Here is a 21,414-nt window from a genome sequence, read left to right as displayed (position 1 = left end):
AATTTCTGGCCTCAAGTGACCCTCCCACCTTGGCATCCTCTCAAAGTACTGAGATTATAGGCATGAGCCATCACACCCAGCCCTTGGAAACATATTTTGAATAATTTTAATTTTTGAAATATCTGATGAAGTGTGTTTTGTGACTTAGAATATGATTTTAGTGCATATTTTGTGTGCACTTGTAAAGAATGTGTACTCACTTGTCAACACTTAGTGCTGCTGCCTAGTCAAAGTTACTGTCGATCTTTGCATGTCTCATATTAACATCTTCCCAGTTGGACCTATAGATTCTTTTTTGTTTTTTTTCTTTTTCAACAGGCTTTCCTTCACTGAGCAGCCCTATAGATTCTTTTTGTTTGTTTGTTTGTTTAAACAGGCCTTCACTGAGCAGCCAGAATATTTTTTTTAAAAAGCGTTTAGTTTCTAGCCTGTGCAGCATAGCAGAAACCACATCTCTACAACAAATAAAAAATCAGCTGGGTGTAGTGGTGCTTGCCTTGTAGTCCCAGCTACTTGGGAGGCTGAGGTGGGTGGATCTCTTGAATTCAGGAGGTTGAGGCTGCAGTGAGCTGTGGTGGTCGCACCACTGCACTTGAGCCTTAGCAACAGAATGAGACTCTCATCTGTAAACAAACAAACACCCCCCCTAAAAAAACTTAATAAAATTATTTATTTTGGTATAATTTTAAACTTACAGAATAGCTGTAAGTTAAAAGGGGTATAAAGCTTCTTTATACTTCTTTTTCAGGTTTACCAATTGCTAACATTTTGTCTCATTGCTTTATTTTCACCTTACCCCTTCCTTCCTTTTCCCTCCTCCATTCCTCACTCCACTAATACAGACTAACCCACCTTCCTATCCCGCCTGTATATACACTCTCATATATATATATGTATATGCATATACATATAAATCACATATATATGTGTTTAATTTTCAGCTTTTGAAAGTAAGTTGTAAATGTCATGCTCTTTTACTCCTAAATTCTTCAGTGAGGTTTTCCTAATAACATTACATTTTCATACATAATCATAATTTTCTTTTTTAAGAGACAGGGTCTTGCTTTGATGCCCAGGCTGGATTAGAATCCCTGGGCTCAAGCAATCCTTCTGCCTCAGCCTCCCTAGTAGCTGGGACTACCAGGCACAAGTTACCATGCCTGGTGGATAGCCATGAATTTAACACTGATAAAATACTATTATCTAAATCACATTCCATATTCATGCTTCACTGATTATCTCAACAGTCTCTCTAATGATTTTTTCACCAGTTCCAGGCTCTGATCAAGATCACACATTGTGTATAATCATCGTATCTGTTGTCTCCTTTAATTGGTAATGGCTTCTCTGCATTATTTGGTCTTTATTTTTCCTTGACGTTTTATGAGGACTGCAGGTCAGTGATTTGATAAAATGTAGAATTTGATTTTACCTCATAGTTTGAATCAGGTTATGCACTTTTAGAAGGACTGTGACAGAAATAATATTGTGTCTTCATTTCTTCGTCATATCAGGAAGTATGTGATGTCAGTTTCAGTTTGTCCTTGCGTTGGTGATGTTCACCTAGATCACTTGTTTCAGGTGGTGTCTACCAGGTTTTTCCACTATAAAGTTACTGTGTTCTCATTGCAATTATTAAGTAATTTGCAGGGAGATGTTGAGACTTTGTAAATAATCATTTTCAAACTTTCCTCTACGGTTTTAGCATCTATTGATTCTTTCCTGAATCAGTTATTACTGATTGCAAAATGCTGATCTTTTAACTCTATCATTCATTTTATGTTTATCAGTAGCATTCCACTAAAAGGAAGAGCTTTCTTTGTATATTTATTATATTAGTATACACTCAATGGTTCTTGTCTTAGTCAATGGTTTATAATTAGTTACTATCATTATTTATCTTGATGCCCTAACTATTGCAGATTTAGCCAGCAGAAGGCTCTTCAACATGTGCTTTATCCTTTTAACATGTGTCCATCATCTTTGTAGTACTTTCTTTTTTTTTTTTTTTAATACAACAAAATATTCCACGTTCATCTTGCTCCTTTCCTATCCCGTCTCTGTAATCAATAATTTTTGCAAGAAGCCCTGGTTCCATTTAGGGGGACGTGATTGTTAGAGACCAGGATCTCTGTGTTAGTTTTGCTGGAGTATATTACTTCTAGACATTCTTAACATACAGAACTAGAGAATAACTAACACATATATACATATATAACAATTTAATCTACCTAGTAAAAAATCATGAGTTCACATTGCTACCCCTAATTTCTATTTAACATCAGAGAGTTCGTTCTAGTCTTCCCCCTTTTCACTTTTGTAACTATCTTCTCCAACAGGGCTAACCCTTACTCTAATTATCCCCAACACATTTCCTTCTTGGCTTAGTTCTTCATTATATTGGAGGCAGTTTCAGAATTGCTAATGTATACCATTGCAAAAAAGAAACAAAAGTATTAATTAGAATTCAATATTTATTTACAGTTCTTTTGGTCTTAGACTGAGAATATGTACTAGGTTCCTAGGGCTATTTTAACTAATTACTACAAACTTTGTGGCTTAAAACAACAGAAATTTATTCTTTTACTATTACAGAGGCCAGAAGGCTGAAATCAAGGTGTTGGCAAGATCAGGGTCTTTCCAATGGCTGTAGGCAAGAATGACCTTTCTTGCCCATTTCAGCTTCTGATGACTTGGGGTATTCCTTGGCTTGTATAACTCCGTTCTCTGCCTCTGTCTTTACATAGCCTTCTCTTTGTGTCTTCTCTTCTCTTTTTTAAATTTTATTTTAATTTTTTTTCTTGAGACAGGGTCTCATTGTGTTGCCCAGATTGGTGTGTAGTGGTGTGATCTCGGCTCACTGCAGTCTCCATCTCCTGGGCTCAAGCCATCCTCCACCTCAGCCTCCCAAATAACTGGGACTACAGGCACCTGCCACCACACCTGGCTAATTTTTGTATTTTTTGTAGAGATGGGATTTAGCCATGTTGCCTAGGCTGGTCTCTAACTGAGCTCAAGTGATCTGCCTGCCTTGGCCTCCCAAAGTGTTGAGATTACAGGTGTGAGCCACCATGCCCAGTCGTCTTCTATCTCTTGTAAGGACATTTAGATTTATCTCTGTCTTCTGTCTCTTAGAAGGACATTGGATTTAGAGCCTGCACAGAATCATGTCTAGATTTTTTTGTTTCTGTTTTTGATACAGGGTCTTGCTGTCTTGCTCATGCTGAAGTGCAGTGGTGTGATAATGGCTCACTGCAGCCTCAACCTCTTGGGCCCAAGAGAACCTCCCCTCTCAGCCTTTCGAGTAGCTGTGACAGCCTTTCGAGTAGCTGTGACTACCATTGTGTGCCACCATGCCTGGATAATTGTTTTTCTTTTTTTTTTTTGTAGAGATGGGGTTTTGCCATGTTGCCCAGGCTGGTCTCGAACTCCTGAGCTCAAGCAATCTGCCTATCTTGGCCTCCCAAAGAGCTGGGATTACTGGCATGAGGCACCGCACCCAGCAAATTATATCTGCAAATACCCTTTCCCAAAATAAGGTCATGTTTACATGTTCTTGGGATTAGAATATGGACATATCTTTTTGGGAGCCATCAACCCACTTATAGGGTAGATAGTTTTCTGTTTATTCTTTCAGTATATGTGTTACTCATTTTAAATGTAAGGTTGATTTGTTCCTGTTTATATTCAGTTTTTGGTTGTCCCATCCTTATTTTTTTGTGTGAATATGTAAAATGCTAACACTGTTCCAAAAGTCAAAAAATGAATAAAGAACCACAAACTATGATGTCTATTATTAAGGAAACGCACAGGTACTAAGGTAAAGAACAATCTCATGGGTCATGTTTACCTACATAGAGGACCAGGGAATACTTATTTGAGCAAGTGGCATGTAAACTGAGATTGAAATAATGAGAAGGAGCCAGTCATGGGAAAGTGGAAAAAAGAGCTTTCCAGCATATGGGAAAGCATATAAGAAGGGCCTGATATGGAGCAGAGCTGAGCGTATTGGAGGAACTGAAAGGAAGGAAGTGGCTGGTACGTGTTGGTCATGAGGGAACACAAAATAAGTGAAGTTGCAAGGAATGTGGAGCCAGAAAATAAAATTCGTTGTGGACTGTGTATATTAGAGTTCCCTAGAGGGACAGAACTAATGGAATATACATATAGGGAAGTTTATCAAGTATTAACTGGCATGATTGCAAAGTCCCACAATAGGCCATCTGCATGCTGAGGAGCAAGGAAGCTAGTCTGTGTGCCAAAGCTGAAGAACTTGGAGTCTGATGTTCGGGGGCAGGAAGCATCCAGCATGGGAGAAAGATGTAGGCTGGGAGGCTAGGCCAGTCTCTCATGTCACATTTTTCTGCCTGCTTATATTCTAACCGAACTGGCAGCTGATTAGATTGTGCCCACCCAGATTAAGGGTGGGTCTGCCTTTCCCAGCCCACTGACCGAAATGTTAATCTCTGTTGGCAACACCCCCACAGACACACTGAGGATCAATACTTTGTATCCTTCAATCCAATCAAGTTGACACTCAGTATTAACCATCACACTGTGTAAAAGGTTATAAAGCCAGCAAAAGGTTATATGCAGTGAAGTGGCATTTTAATTTAATTAAATTGATCAGTTTATTTATTTTGAGATGGTGTCTGACCCTGTCACCTAGGCTGGAGTGCACTGGTGCAGTTATAGCTCACTGTAACCTCCAACTCCTGGGTTCGAGTGATCCTCCCACTTTAGTCCCCTAATAACTGGAACTATAGATGTCTACCCTACACTCAGCTAAGTTTTTATTTTTATTTTTTGTTGAGACAGGATCTCACTCTGTTGCCCAGGCTGATCTCAAACTGCGGACCTTAAGTGATTGTTCTGCCTCAGCCTCCCAAAGTGCTGGGATTATAGTTATGAGCCACTGCCGACATTATGGCATATTTAGAACTATATATATACACACACACACACACGCACACACACATATATATATGTATTTTATTTCCATTAACTTTTATTTTAAGTTCTAGCGTACATGTGCAGGATATGCAGGTTTGTTATATAGGTAAATGTGTGCCATGGTGATTTGCTGCACAGATCAACCCGTCACCTAGGTATTAACCCCAGCATCCATTAGCTGTTCTTCCTGATATTCTCCCTCCCTCCACCCTGCGCCCCCGAGAGGCCCCAGTTCATGTTGTTCCTCTGACAATGTGTCCATGTGTTCTCATCTTCTCATTGTTCAGCTCCCACTTAAAAGTGAGAACATGCAGTGTTTGGTGTTCTGTTCCTGCATTAGAACTATATTTTTAAAGGATTATGCTGATTGCTATGTAGAGCACATGAGGTAAAATGAAAGCAGAGGTGAGCGCAGTGGCTCACTCCTATAATCCCAGCACTTTGGAAGGCGAGGTGAGCGGATCACTTGATCCCAGGAGTTCAAAACCAGCCTGGGCAACATGGTGAGACCCCCTCTCTACAAAAAAAGCAAAAATTAGCCAGGCATGAATTTTGGCTCATTGCTGTAATCCCAGTCACTTGGGAGGCTGAGACAGGAGGATCACTTCAGCCCAGGAGGCCAAGGCTACAGTAAGCTGTGCACACACCACTGCACCCCAGCCTGGGTGACAGAGTGAGACCCTGTCTCAAGAAAACAAAAAAAAAAAAAAAAAAGGAAAAAGCAGAGAGATTAATAACAAACCTGTTACAGTACATATTAACTGATGTAGAAGCATGAGAGAATGTTGTGAGAGAATAAGTGATAGTGATGAAAAAGAGAAAAGTGAATAGATTTTAGAAAGTGAATAGAAATAGAATGTATTTTGGATAGAATTGACAGGAATAGCTGGTGAATTGAATCTGTGTAGATAGAAGGTTTTAGGGCTATGGTTATGGGAATATTTAAGAACAACTTCCACGTTTTTAGCTTGAGCTACTAGGAAAGAAACTGATAGAAAATAAAGTGAGCAGAAAGAATCAAGATTTTCCCTTGTACCTATTGTGTTCCAGATGCCTATGATATACAGATAGAAATGTCAAGTAGGTAGTTGGATGTGCAAGCGTTGAGTTCAGGGGTGGAAAATGAGATCTCAGACTTGCCATCTAGTCCTTCCAGGTATTGGTTCAATTCATGCCTCTAACATGGCTAAGAGTCTCCACCTCCCCTCATTTGTATTCTGTAAACATGAACAGAATGGCAGGCCTTGGCCAGATACTGTTTGAGGCATTGTAGACAACTTTGACTGAAGATGATCTCCAGGCCCATGTATCTTTCCAGAGAGTTACTGTTATTTTTCTTGTAAGTCATTTAAATGTGTCCATTTTACTTCTTTAATCATAGTTTTATTTTGAGCTGTGTCAGAGTAAGAGATACTGCAGTTATTATACTAAAAAGGACCAGGCTCTTTTCTGTCCCACGTAAATCTGTCTTGCTGTATGAGACCACTCTAGCTGAGTTTGCTGCCTAAGAGGGAATTAGGCATTTGTGTGTATGTGTGTGTTTATGTTTGCTATGTACTCTAGTTGATTGGGTGTATATGTCAGTTTATATATACCAGCATCACATTGTTTTAATTATAGTATTTTTATATTCTCTATACTTAGTGGGGCTAATTTTCCCCAATCACTTAAAATATATTCTTCCTTTTCTCACATACATATTTTTACAGAGGCATTGTAGAATCAAGGTTGTTGACACATTTTTAGGAAATACGGATTTCCCTCCCAATTTCTTGCCTTCACCTTGCTTATTTGTAAATACTTTCTATTCTTGATTGTCTTCCACTGAAGAAAGGAGTTATGATCTTTGAAGAAGACCTGTCTTTCTTATTATGGCTTTACCTTTCTTTTTTTTCTCCCCCTAAAGAAAGGATGTCATTTTCCTCTCCATTTCCCACCTTATTAAGCACCTGTTACATACAAGCACTGAGTTAATTCCTGAGGTGGGCACGGGGTGGTACACAAAGAGCTAAAGCAAAATAAACAAAGCATGTTATGAGAGAAAATTGGGATAAAATAATATAGGTTTATAATTAAAATGGTACACTTTTGGGGGAACTAAAAATTTTTACATTTAAAAATGACATGTCAGTTTCTAGTCAGTTTATTTTTTACCTTTTTAAAACATCTTTTTTTTCCCCTTTGTCTTTATTTTTAAGGGTCATACAGCAATGCTTCATACTGGCTCATGGCATCCCAAAATAAAGGGAGAATTTATGACTTGCTCAAATGATGCGTGAGTATTGTTGATAATTCATCTAATACATTCATATCTTTAGATATTTAACATTTGTATTGTTACAATCTTGGCGGTAAAGTAGTAAGTGGAATATTAGGAATTCTGACTTTATATATTCTTTTTTTTAGAGGGAGTCTTGCTCTGTTGCCCAGGCTGGAGTGCAGTGGTACAGTCTTGGCTCACTGCAACCTCCACCTCCTGGGTTCAAGTGATTCTCCTGCCTCAGTCTCTCAAGTAGCTGGGATTACAGGTGCCCACCGCCACACCTGGCTAATTTTTGTATTTTAGTAGAGATGGGGTTTCACCATATTGGTCAGATTGGTCTCGAACTCCTGACCTCAAATGATCCGCCTGCCTCAGCCTCCCAAAGTGCTGAGATTACAGGCGTGAACCACTGCACCCAGCCTGTATATTCTTGTTCTTTACTTTGATTTTATCTGATAGTGTAGTAGTTGATTAAACAAAAATGGACACTGTGAAAGCGAGAGTGGTATAAATTCCTGTAGAGTTTTTTAAGATTGGATCAGATTGATGCTATTAAGTGGACTCAAAGGGCTTTGAAGTTGTGACTATTTTTATAATAAAGACTTATTTCCATCTGAGTCTAATAGCTAACATAAGCTTATTGGCTCAGATTGATTTTGAAAGGAATAATCAAGGAAATTGATTAAATTTGGTGTAATTTCAGTTCATAATACCAGCATCACATTGAAGCAAATTAATGAAATTTTCTCGGTTATTAAATATTATTTTTTTTTTGAGATGGAGTTTTGTTCTTGTTGCTTAGGCTGGAGTGCAATGGCGTGATCTCAGCTCACTGTAACCTCCATCTCCTAGGTTCAAATGATTCTTCTACCTCAGCCTCCCAAGTAGCTGGAATTACAGGCGTGTGCCACCACACCAGGCTAATTCTGTATTTTTAGTAGAGATGGGGTTTCACCATGTTGGCCAGGCTGGTCTCAAACTCCTGACCTCAGGTGATCTGCCTGCCTCGGCCTCCCAAAGTGCTGGGATTATAGGCGTGAGCTACGACACCAGACCCTAAAATTTTTTTATTTTAATTTTTGTGAGTACACAGTAGGTATATGTATTTATGGGGTATGTGAGATATTTTGATACAGCCATGCAATGCATAATAATCACATCATGTAAAATGGGTATCTATCTTCTCAAGCATTTATCCTTTGTGTTACGAACAATCCAATTAAACTCTTTTAGTTATTATGTTATGTTATGTTATGTTATGTTATGTTATGTTATGTTATGTTATTTTTTTGAGACGGAGTTTCACTCTTGTCGCCCTGGCTAGAGTGCCACGATCTTGGCTCACTGCAACCTCCACCTCCTGGGTTCAAGTGATTCTCCTGCCTTAGCTTCCTAAGTAGCTGGGATTACAGGTGCTTGCCACCATGCCCAGCTAATTTTTATATTTTTACTAGAGATGGGGTTTTACCATGTTGTGCAGGCTGGTCACGAACTCCTGAACTCAGGTGATCCACCCACTTTCGCCTCCCAAAGTGCTGGGATTACAGACATGAGCCACTGTGCCTGGCCTCTTTTAGTTATTTTAAAATGTACAGTTATATTATTGTTGACTATAGTCACTGTTGTGCTATCAAATATTAGGCCATATTCATGATATATATATATGTGTGTATATATTTTCTTTCTTTCTTTTTTTTTTTTTTTTTTTTACCCATTAACCATACTTACCTCATTCCCATACCTTGCTACCCTCTCCAGCCTCTGGTAACCATCCTTCTTCTCTCTATGTTCATGAGTTCCATTGTTTTGATTTTTGGATCTCACAAATAAGTGAGAACATGCAATGGTTGTCTGCATGTCTGGCTTATTTCATTTAACGTAATGATCTCCAGCTCCATTAATGTTGTTGTAAGTTACTGGATCTCATTCTTTTTTCATGGCTGAATAGTACTCCACTGCATGTATGTACCACATTTTCTTTATCTGTTCATCTGTTGATGGACGCTTAGTTTGCTTCCGAATTTTGGCTATTGCAAACAGTGCTGCAACCAACATAGGAGCACACATATCGTTTTGATGTACTGATTTCCTTTGTTTTGGATATATACCCTGCAGTGGGTTCGCTAAGTCATATGGTAGCTCTGTTTTTAGGTTTTTGAGGAAACTCCAAACTGTTCATAATGGTTTTACTAATTCACATTTTCACCAACAGTGTATGAGGGTTCCCTTTTTCTCAACATCCTTGCCAGTGATTAAATGGTTAAGATTCTTTTGCATTTATATCTGCTTATCCATTATAGGGAATATTTGAGCAACTTTTCCCTGTATTGTTACATTGTATGATTCATTATTGTATTAAAAGTAGTTCACAAGAATGCACGTTGTATGATTACAGAGAAAATTGCAATAAAAAATCTTGTAAGTTAAAAAAATATAAGTGGTATTATTTAGGTGAATCATTAATTAAATAAGAACTTTTTTATTTTTAGGTTTTGTTTTTCATCTTTCAACTTTCTGATACTTAAATTTGCCTTAATATTCACAGTTGCTGTTCATATTCTTTATGTTTTCTGAAATATATCTTTGGAAGACAGATGACATAATTTCACTTTCATAGAGGAATTAAAAAAATTAACTTGATCTAAAAGAAATGGAAATTTGTCAATCTATACAAATAAGAATGTGACTAAAATAAAATAAATACATTTGATTAAAATTTCTGGTAAATCAGATTATGTAGTGTTAATTTCTTTTCCTACCTTAGTCTTTTTAGCTGCATAATTACCTTTCCAAATAGTTAAGGTATGTTTGTTTAAAGTTACGTTTCTTATTTCAGCATTAGGGAATGAACTTCATCAGCAATCTAAATTAATAATATAGCATGACTAGGTAAGGTTTATTCTAGGATATAAGGATATTTTACCACCAGGATATTTCAGTATACTTCATTACTGAACAAATGAAAGGTGAAAATCATGTGATTCATTTGATAAAATTTAGTCTTTCCCAGTAAAAGTTCTAAGTAAAATGCAGATAGGAAGAAATTACCTAAATCTGATAAAAGTGGACATTTGATAAAATTTAGTCTTTCCCGGTAAAAGTTCTAAGTAAAATGCAGATAGGAAGAAATCACCCAAATCTGATAAAAATTAGTGACTAAAATTTAAAGTAAATATTGTATTAAATATTGAAGTACTGAAGCTACTTGCATTTAAATAGGAAACAAGACAGCGATGCCCACAACTACTTAGAGACTTATGCAGCAGAGACTTTATATAGTGTCTTAAGATAAGAAAATAATAATTGATATTAATGTTAGAAGAAAACAAATACACTACAGGACCACAGAGGACTCGGGCTATTCTGGTTAAAACTTAAGTTGAATAGAGCAGTTGGGGAAAAAACATTGTTCTCAAAACTATTAATGGATCAGTATGAATGGTGGGCTCTCATAGTTGATAATGTTTTAACTTTTATGAGCACTATAGTAGCCTTTCCCAAATTGATTTCCAGGCTGTGTAAATCAGAAGTCTGACAAAAGGCATTCTGTGGTCAAATAATTTGAGAAGCTTTGAATCTTATATTTCAAGACCAGTGATGCGCAACAAACATTAAAAATAAGTTTTCAAAATTTTTAATTTCAGTAAGTTTTTGGGGAACAGGTAGTATTTGGTTACATGAATAAGTTCTTCAGTGATTATTTCTAGGATTTTGGTGCACCCATCATCTGACCAGTTTACAGTATACTCAATGGGTAGTCTTCTCGCTACTCGCCACCCTTTCCCCCAAGTCCTCAAAGTCCAGTGTGTCATTCTTATGCCTTTATGTTCTCGTTGCTTAGCTCCCACATGTGAGTGAGAACATATAATGTTTGGTTTTCCATTCCTGAGTTACTTCACTTAGAATAATAGTCTGCAATTCCATCCAGGTTGCTACGAATGCAATTATTTTGTTCCTTTTTGAGGCTGAGTAGTATTCCATGGTGTATGTATGTGTGTGTGTGTGTATATACACACACATATACACACACACATATATATACCTATACACACACACATCCCACCACATGTTCTTTATCCACTCATTGATTGATGGGCATTTGGGCTGGCTCCATGTTTTTGCAATTGCAAATTGTGACCCTATAAACATGCGTGTTCAAGTGTCTTTTTTGTATAATGACTTCTTTTCCTCCGGGTAGACACCTAGCAGTGGGATTGCTGGATCAAACGGTAGATCTACTTTTAGTTCTTTAAGTAATCTTCACACTTTGGTTGTGCTAGTTTACATTCTCACCAGCAGTGTGAAGATTGTAAGCATTGCATTTTCACTGCATCCCTGCCAACATCTATTATTTTTTGATTTTTTTTATTATGGCCGTTATTGCAGGAGTGAGGTGGTATCGCATTGTGGTTTTGATTTGCATTTCCCTGATCATTAGTGATGTTGAGCATTTTTCCATATGCTTTTTGGCCATTTGTGTATCTTCTTTTAAGAATTGTCTATTGTGGCCGGGCGTGTTGGCTCACGGCTGTAATCCCAGCATTTTGGGAGGCTGAGACGGGCAGATCGTGAGGTCACGAGATTGAGACCATCCTACCTAACACGGTGAAATGCTGTCTCTACAAAAAATACAAAAAACTAGCCAGGCATGGTGGCACGTGCCTATAGTCCCAACTACCTGTGAGGCTGAGGTAGGAGAATCGCTTGAACCTAGGAGGCGGAGGTTGCAGTGAGCCAAGATGATGCCACTGCACTCCAGCCTAGGTGACAGAGCAAGACTCTGTCTCAAAAAAAAAAAAAAAAAAGAAAAAAAAAAAGAATTGTCTATTAATGTTCTTAGTCTACTTTTTGATGGATTTTTTTTTTCTTGCTGATGTATTTGACTTCCTTGTAGATTCTAGATATTAGTCCTTTGTCGGATGCCTAGATGATAAAGATTTTCTCCCACTCTGTGGGTTGTCTGTTAACTTTGCTGATTATTTCTTTTGCTGTGCAGAAGGTTTTTTAAGTTTAATTAAGTCCCAATTATTTATCTTCGTTTCTGTTGCATTTGCTTTTGGGTTCTTGGTCATGAAGTCTTTGCCTAAGCCAGTGTCTAGAAGGGTTTTTTTTTTTTTTTTTATGTTCTAGACTCTTTACGGTTTCAGGTCTTAGATTTAAGTATCTGATCCATTTTGAGTTGATTTTTGTGTAAGATGTGAGACGAGGGTCCAGTTTCATTCTTCCACATGTGGCTTGCCAATTATCCCAGCACCATTTATTGAATAGGGTGTCTTTTCCCCACTTATGTTTTTGTTTGCTTTGTCAAAGATCAGTTGGCTGTAAGTATTTGATTTTATTTCTGGGTTCTGTATTCTGTTCCACGATCTGTGTGCCAATTTTTATACCAGGACCACACTGTTTTGGTGACTATGGTCTTATAGTATACTTTGAAGTCAGATAATGTGACACCTCCAGATTTATTCTTTTTGCTTAGTCTTGCTTTGGCTATGTGGGCTCTTTTTTGGTTCCCTATGAATTTTAGGGTTGTTTTTTCTAGTTCTGTGAAGAATGAGGTGGTCTTTTGATAAGAATTGAGTTGAATTTATAGATTACTTTTGGCAGTATGGTCATTTGTACAATATTGATTCTACGCATCCGTGAGCCTGGAATGTGTTTCAATTTGTGTCATCTGAGATTTTTTTCAGTAGTGTTTTGTAATTTTCCTTGTAGAGGTCTTTCATGTCCTTGGTTAGGTAAATCCCTAAGTATTTTATTTTATTTTATTTTTTTTGGCAGCTATTGTGCAAGTGGTTGAGTTCTTGATTTGATTCTGAGTGTGGTTGCTATTGGTGTATAGCAGAGCTACTGATGTGTGTACATTAATTTTGTATCCTGAAACTTCGCCGAATTCATTTACCAGTTCTAGGAGCTTTTTGGATGAGTCTTTAGGGTTTTCTAGGTATATGATGATATCATCAGCAAACAGTGACAGTTTGACTTCCTCTTTACGAATTTGGATGCCCTTGATTTCTTTCTCTTGTCTGATTGCTCTGGTTAGGACTTCCAGTACTATGTTGAATAGAAGTGGGGAAAGTGGGAATCCTTGTCTTGTTTCAATTCTTGGAGGAATGCTTTCAACTTTTCCCCATTAATTATAATGTTAGCTGTGGGATTGTCATAGATGGCTTTTTTTATGTTAATGTATGTCCCTTCTATGCCAGTTTTTCTGAGGGTTTTAATCATAAAAGGGTGCTGTGTTTTGTCAAATGCTTTTTCTGCATCTCTTCAGACGATCATGTGATTTTTGTTTTTAATTCTGTTTATGTGATGTATCACATTTATTGACTTGCGGATGTTAAACCATCCCTGGTATGAAACCCACTTGATCATGGTGGATTATCTTTTTGATATGCTGTTGAGTTCAGTTCACTAGTATTTTGTTTAGGATTTTTGCATCTCAGGGATATTGGTCTGTAGTTTTCTTTTTTTGTTATGTCCTTCCCTGTTTTGGGTATTAGGGTGATACTGGCTTCATAGAACGATTTAGGGAAGATTCCCTCTTTCTCTAACCTGTAGAACAGTGTCAATGGTATTGGTACCAGTTCTTTGAATGTCTGATAGAATTTAGCTGTGAATTCTTCTGTCCTAGACTTTTTTCCATTGGCAATTTTTTTTTTTATTAGCACCTCAGTCTAGCTGCTTATTATTGGTCCGTTCAGAATTTTTTTATCTTTAATCTGGGAGCTTTGTATATTTCAAGGAATTTATCCATCTCCTCTAGGTTTTCTAGTTCATGTGCATAAAGATGTTCATAGTAACCTTGAATAATCTTTTGTATTTTTGTGGTATCAGTAGTAATATCTCCCGTTTTATTTCTAATTGTGCTTATTTGGATTTTCTCTCTTCCTTGTTAATCTTGCTAATGGTCTGTCAATTTTATTTATCTTTTCAAAAAACTAGCTTTTTGTTTCATTTATCTTTTGTATTTTTTTTTTAATTTCAGTTTCATTGAGTTATGCTCTGATCTTCGTTATTTCTTCTGCTGGGTTTGAATTGTTCTTATTTCTCTAATTCCATGAGGCATGACCTGAGATTGTCTGTTTGTACTCTTTCAGACTTTTTGATGTAGGCATTTAATGCTATGAACTTTCCTCTTAGCACTGCTTTTGCTGTATCCCAGAGGTTTTGATAGGTTGTGTCACCATTGTTCAGTTCAAAGAAATTTTGAATTTTCATCTTGATTTCGTTGTTGACCCAGGGATCATTCAGGAGTAGGTTATTCATTTTCATGTATTTGCATGGTTTTCAGGTTCCTTTTGGAATTGATTCCCAATTTTATTCCACTGTGGTCTGAGAGAGTACTAGATATAATTTCGATTTTCTTAAATTTGTTGAGACTTGTTTTGTGGCATATCATATGGTCTGTCTTGGAGAATGTTCCATGTACTGACGAATAGAATATATTCTGCATTTGTTGGGTAGAATGTTCTGTAAATATCTAAATCCATTTCTTGTATAGTTTAAGTTCATTATTTCTTTGTTGCCTTTCTGCCTTGATGACTAGTGCTGTCAGTGGAGTATTGAAGTCCCCCACTATTATTGTGTTGCCATCTATCTCATTTCTTAGGCCTAGTAGAATTGTTTTATAAATTTGGGAGCTCCAGTGTTAGACGTATATGTATATTTAGAATTGTGATTTTTCCCTGTTGGATTAGTCTTTTTATCATTATATAATGTCCTTCTTTGTCTTTTTAAGCTGCTGTTGCTTTAAAGTTTTTTTTTTTTTTTTTTTTGGTCTGATATAAGAATAGTTACTCTTGCTTGCTTTTGGCATCCATTTCCATGGAATGCCTTTTTACCCCTTTACCTTAAATTTATGTTGAGTCCTTACGTGTTAGGTGAGTCTCCTGAAGACAGCAGAAAGTTGGTTGTTGAATTCTTATGCATTCTGCCATTCTGTACGTTTAAGTGGAGCAGTTAGGCCATTTACATTCAATGTTATTATTGAGATGTGAGGTACTGTTCTATTCATCATGCTGTTTGTTGCATGAATATCTTTTTTTTTTTTTTTTCCATTGTGCTATTTGTTATACAGGTCCTGTGAGATTTATGCTTTAAGGAGGCTCTATTTTGGTGTGTTCTGAGGATTTGTGTCAAGATTTAGAGCTCCTTTTAGCAGTTCTTACAGTGTTGGCCTGAGAGTGGCAAATTCTCTCAGCATTTTTTTATATAGAAAAGATTGTACCTTTCCTTCATTTATGAAGCTTAGTTTCACTGGATACAAAATTCTTAGCTGAAAATTGTTTTGTTTGAGGAGGGTAAAAATAGGACCCTAGTTTCTCCAAGCTCGAGGGATTTCTGCTGAGAAATCTGCTCTTAATCCAATAGGTTTTCCTTTATAGGCTACGTGGTGCTTTTGCCTCACAACTCTGAATATTCTTTTTATTGTCTTGACTTTTGATAACCTGATGACTGTGTGCCTAGGTGATGATCTTTTTGTGATGAATTTCCCAGGTGTTCTTTGAGCTTCTTGTTTTTGGATATCTAGATCTCTAGCAAGGCCAGGGAAGTTCTCCTTAATTATTGCCTCAAATATGTTTTCCAGAGTTTTAGTTTTCTCTTCTTCCTTAGGAACACCAATTATTTTTAGGTTTGTTAACATAATCCCAGACTTCTTGGGGCTCTGTTCATTTTAAAAAATTCTTTCTCCTTTGTCCTTGACAAACTGGGTTAATTCAAAAGCCTTGTCTTCGAGCTCTGAAGTTCTTTCTTCTGCTTGTTCAATTCTGTTGCTGAAACTTTCCAGTGCATTTTGCATTTCTTTTTTTTTTTTCTTTTTTTGAGATGGAGTCTTGCTCTGTCGCCCAGGCTGGAGTGCAGTGGCCGAATCTCAGCTCACTGCAAGCTCCACCCCCCGAGTTTAGGCCATTCTCCTGCCTCAGGCTCCCGAGTAGCTGGGACTACAGGCGCCCGCCACCTCGCCTGGCTAGTTTTCTGTATTTTTTTAGTAGAGACAGGATTTCACCGTGTTAGCCAGGATGGTCTCGATCTCCTGACCTCGTGATCCGCCCGTCTCGGCCTCCCAAAGTGCTGGGATTACAGGCTTGAGCCACCGCGCCCGGCTGCATTTTGCATTTCTCTAAGTGTATCCTTGACTTCTAGAAGTTGTGATTGGTTTTTGCTTATGCTATCTATTTCACTGAAGAATTTTCCTTTCCTATCCTGTATCATGTTTTTGATTTCTTTAAGTTGAAATTCACCTTTCTCTGGTGATTCCGTGATTCGCTTAATAATCGACCTTCTAAATTCTTTTTCTGGCAATTCAGAGATTTCATTTTCGTTTAGATCTGTTGCTGGTGAGCTGGTATGATCTTTTGGGGGTGTTAAAGACCCTTGTTTTGTCATATTACCAGAATTGTTTTTCTGGTTCCGAATTTGGGTAAATTATGTCAGAGGGAAGATTTGGGATTCGAGGGTGGCTGTTCAGATTCTTGTGTCCCATGGGTTGTGCCCTTGATGTGTTGTTCTCCCCCTTCCCCTAGGAATGAGGCTCCCTGAGAGCTGAACTGAAGTGACTGTTTTTGTTCTTCTGAGTCTAGCCGTCCAGTGGAGCTACTGAGCCTCAGGCTGGTACTGGGGTGTGTCCGCAAAGAGTCCTGTGATGTGATTCATCTTCAGGTCTTGCAGCCCTGGATATCTGCACCTGAACCGGTAGAGGTAGCAGGGGAGTGAAGTGGACTCTGTGAGCATCGTTGGTTGTGTTTTTGTTTAGTGTACTGATTTTGTGTTGGTTGGCTTCCAGCCAGGAGGTTGCTTTCAAGAGTTCATCAGCTGTGGTCCTATAGAGAGGATGTGGACTTGCCCTAGGGCTGGGCACAGTGGCTTATTCTTGTAATCCCAGCACTTTGGGACTCTGAGATGGGCATATCACTTGAGGTCAGGAGTTCAACACTAGCCTGACCAACATGGTGAATCCCTGCCTCTACTTAAAACAACAAGAGTCACAACCACCACCACCACCACCACCACCACCACCACCGCCGCCGCCGCCACCTTATTGTAGGGATACCTGGTTAAGTACAGGTTTTTCGGGCAGTGGGCAGGGCCATAGAGCTTTCAAGAGATTATGACCTTTGTCTTTGGTTTCCTGGGCGAGTAGAGAAAGACCAGCAGGTGGGGGAAGGGATAGGTGTGTCTGTGCTCAGCCTCTCCTTGGGCATGGGGCTTGCTGTGGCTGCTGTGGGGGATGGGGTTGTAGTTCCTAGTCCAATGGAGTTATATTCCCAGGGAGATTATGGCTGCCTCTGTTGAGTTATACAGGTCACCAGGGAAGTGGGCGTAAGCTTGCAATCACAGACTTCTTTCCACTCCCACTCAGCCCCCAGTCCTAAGGGCCAGTCTCTTTCCTGCCATGCGCCCTCAACTGCATCGAGTCTATTTCCAGGCAGCTGGTGACCAGGGCTGAGAACTTGCCCCAGACCACGAACCTCCCTGTTGAGAAAGCAGGCAGACTCACAGTTTTTTGGCATCTCAGGGAGCCTGCAGTGGTGATCCAGTTACCTCAAAGGGTCTGTGGATTCTCTGGTCTGCAGCTTTCCTGGTATGTTCCTGTGGAAGTTCTTGGTGCTGCTATCCAGGGCTGCAGGACCTGAAGATGAATCATATCACAGGACTCTTTGTGGACGCATCGAGTACCAGCCTGAAGTTCTGCGCAGTACTATTCATGAACACTGTTGATGATGTGAGTCTCTACACACTGCTCTGCCTCTCTGAGCCGGAGCTGCAAGCTAGTCCTGCCTCCTATTCGCCATCTTAAAGATCCATTTTTAAAAGGTTTTGAATAGGGTATAAGGAAACCTATTTAACTGTATTAATCCTCTAAACAACAGTTTAAAGTTCCACAGGTGTGACATCTTTTACTGGGTATAAAATGTAGTTTATCCCATTCCGTTTTTTTTAAAATTTTTATTATTATTATACTTTAAGTTCTAGGGTACATGCGCACAATGTGCAGGTTTGTTACATATGTATACATGTGCCATATTGGTGTGCTGCACCCATTAACTCATCATTTACATTAGGTATATCTCCTAATGCTATGCCTCCCTTCTCCCACCCCACAACAGACCCTGGTGTGTGTTGTTCCCCTTCCTGTGTCCAAGTGTTCTCATTATTCAATTCCCACCTATGAGTGAGAACATGTGGTATTTGGTTTTCTGTACTTGGGATAGTTTCCTGAGAATGATGGTTTCCAGCTGCATCCATGTCCCTACAAAGGACATGAACTCATCCTTTTTTATGGCTGCATAGTATTCCATGGTGTATATGTGCCACATTTTCTTAATCCAGTCTATCATTGATGGACATTTGGGTTGGTTCCAAGTCTTTGCTGTTGTGAAAAGTGCCATAATAAACATACTTCTCAAAAGAAGACATTTATGCAGCCAACAGACACATGAAAAAATGCTCATCATCACTTGCCATCAGAGAAATGCAAATCAAAACCACAATGAGATACCATCTCACACCAGTTAGAATAGCGATCATTAAAATGTCAGGAAACAGCAGGTGCTGGAGAGGATGTGGAGAAATAGGAACACTTTTACACTGTTGGTGGGACTGTAAACTAGTTCAACCATTGTGGAAAACAGTGTGGCGATTCCTCAAGGATCTAGAACTAGAAATACCATTTGACCCAGCCATCCCATTACTGGGTATATACCCAAAGGATTATTAATCATGCTGCTATAAAGACACATGCACACATATGTTTATTGCGGCACTACCTCATTCCTTTAAAAGATAATTCTTTAGTTCCCTGTCCAAATCATTGACTTAGTAGTATATTGTATCTTTGAAAATGCATATCAGTTTTTACCCCCCATACTGTACAAATCAGGCTTTTTTTTTTTTTGAGACAAAGTCTGTCTCTGTCACCCAGGCTGGAGTGCAGAGGCACAGTCTGGACTCTCTGCAACCTCCGCCTCCCGGGTTCAAGCGATTCTCCTGCCTCAGCCTCCTGAGTAGCTGGGATTACAGGCGCCCACCACCATGCCTGGCTAATTTTTGTATTTTTAGTAGAGTCTAGGCTGCTCTCGAACTCCTGACCTCAGGTGATCTGCCCGCCTCAGCCTCCCAAAGTGCTGGGATTACAGGCATGAGCCATTGCGCCTGGCCACAAGTCAGGCTTTCTTCAGCCATAGTTCTGTGTGAGGATCAGGGATCTTTAATTGTAGACTCCCATTATATATATTCTTTACAATTATTTAGAGAAATCTACCAGTAATAAATTCAGATGGTTTGCTGTTTGATTGATTTTTTTTTCTCTACTCAGAGGGTAGTAATTAGTTATAAGTTAAGCTGTGGAATATCAGCCCAGTTGCCTATTTCACTCAGCAGATACTGTGTGCTCACTATGTGATCTAAGTTTCTACCTTCATAGGGCTTATATTCTAGGGTAGATGAGTGCTGGAAGATAGATAAAGTACAGCTAGTAATAAATAAGATTGTTTCTCTAGTAGTAAGTGTTAAGAGTAAAGTTAAAGCAAAAGGATAAAGAATAGGAGAGAGGGGTCTACTGCATGTAGAGGAGTCAGAGAAAACCTCCTAGGAATTGACTTTTTTTTTTTTTTTTTTGAGAGGGAGTCTCGCTCTGTCACCCAGGCTGGAGTGCGGTGGCGTGATCTCGGCTCACTGCAAGCTCCACCTCCCGGGTTCACGCCATTCTCCTGCGTCAGCCTCCCGAGTAGCGGGGACTACAGGCGCCCGCCACCTTGCCCAGCTAGTTTTTTGTATTTTTTAGTAGAGACGGGGTTTCACCGTGTTAGCCAGGATGGTCTCGATCTCCTGACCTCGTGATCCGCCCGTCTCGGCCTCCCAAAGTGCTGGGATTACAGGCTTGAGCCACCGCGCCCGGCCTTTTTTTTTTTTTTTTTAAGTTGAGACTTAAATTATGCAAAGGAGGCAGCCACAGGGAAATAACTTTCCTGGACAAAATGATATTATATTTAATGGCCTTGAAATGTGAATTGCAATATGGCATGTTTGAGGGAAAGAAAAGTAGTTGACATTTCATAGATTGGTAGGAAAAGTGAGAGTGATAGGAAATGAGTTTGGAAAAGAGGACAGGGCCACTCAAATAAGGTGTGGTGGGCTAAAATATAAAGTGCTAAAATGTTAAAGTAATGACAAGCCAAGCCATTGAAGAGTACTAAATCGGTACTGTATTTTTAAAATTAAATTAAAATTTAAAAAATTGACTCTTGCTCCTCTCTGGAAGTACCGTAATATTATTGGAAAGTCAAAGTCAATCGAAATGGTCTCTTTACAGGTTTTAACATTTTCCAGTGAGGTAACATTGGGATTCTAGCTCATAACAGTTAACATTTATTGAAAACTTAATATGTGCCAGCACTGTGTAATTCACATTATACGTCTGAAGCACTTCATATTATGTTTTCTTTTTTTTTTTTTTTTTTTTTTTTTTTGAGACGGAGCCTCACTCTGCCGCCCAGGCTGGAGTGCAGTGGCCGGATCTCAGCTCACTGCAAGCTCCGCCTCCCGGGTTCACGCCATTCTCCTGCCTCAGCCTCCCGAGCAGCTGGGACTACAGGCGCCCGCCACCACGCCCGGCTAGTTTTTTGTGTTTTTAAAGTAGAGACGGGGTTTCACCGTGTCAGCCAGGATGGTCTCGATCTCCTGACCTCGTGATCCGCCCGTCTCGGCCTCCCAAAGTGCTGGGATTACAGGCTTGAGCCACCGCGCCCGGCCATATTATGTTTTCTTTCAGTAGGCGGTAATGTTACTACATATTCTAAATGAAGAAACTGATTATATTTTACCCAAGGACACATGATTCTAAGTGTTACTGGGATAACATGAGCCAGAATGTGAACCCACTGAGTGGTTTGTACACTTTATGAGTCGTTGTCACAAACGTGATGATGATTGAGTTACAGATAAAAGCAGAAGTTACAGATCTCTTTTATATAAGTAATGGATACAAGAACTTACTTTATAGAAACATGTTGCAGTATTCTCCCCTTTGGAAGGACAAATTTCCTTTGCCTTGAAGTTCTCTTGTAGGGCACCACAGTGATGGTGCTACCACATTGTTTGACTGTGATGAGGATTATCTTATTCATCTCCAAGATCTCATCAGTATAAGTAGGACTGGGTTTTATTGTGTTCCCATGGTTTCTTAGCAATCTGATATT

At 39.0% G+C, this 21,414-nt stretch overlaps 1 protein-coding gene across 6 annotated transcripts in view; it reads left to right on the top strand.

The window, feature by feature from the left end:
• LOC105473089 (WD repeat domain 70) overlaps positions 1-21,414 on the top strand; it is a 388,018-nt gene that overhangs the window by 143,701 nt on the left and 222,903 nt on the right. For all 6 annotated transcript variants that reach the window (XM_011726713.2, XM_011726718.3, XM_011726712.3 and 3 more), the window contains one exon: positions 7,152-7,228. In XM_011726713.2, coding sequence (XP_011725015.1) covers positions 7,152-7,228 — 77 coding nt within the window. The remainder of the gene's footprint in view (positions 1-7,151; positions 7,229-21,414) is intronic.

The sequence above is a fragment of the Macaca nemestrina genome, chromosome 6, assembly GCF_043159975.1.
Source record: "Macaca nemestrina isolate mMacNem1 chromosome 6, mMacNem.hap1, whole genome shotgun sequence".
NCBI lineage: Eukaryota > Metazoa > Chordata > Mammalia > Primates > Cercopithecidae > Macaca > Macaca nemestrina.
The sequence above is the reverse complement of the archived record's forward strand: the minus strand, read 5'-3'. Positions and strand labels throughout refer to the sequence as shown.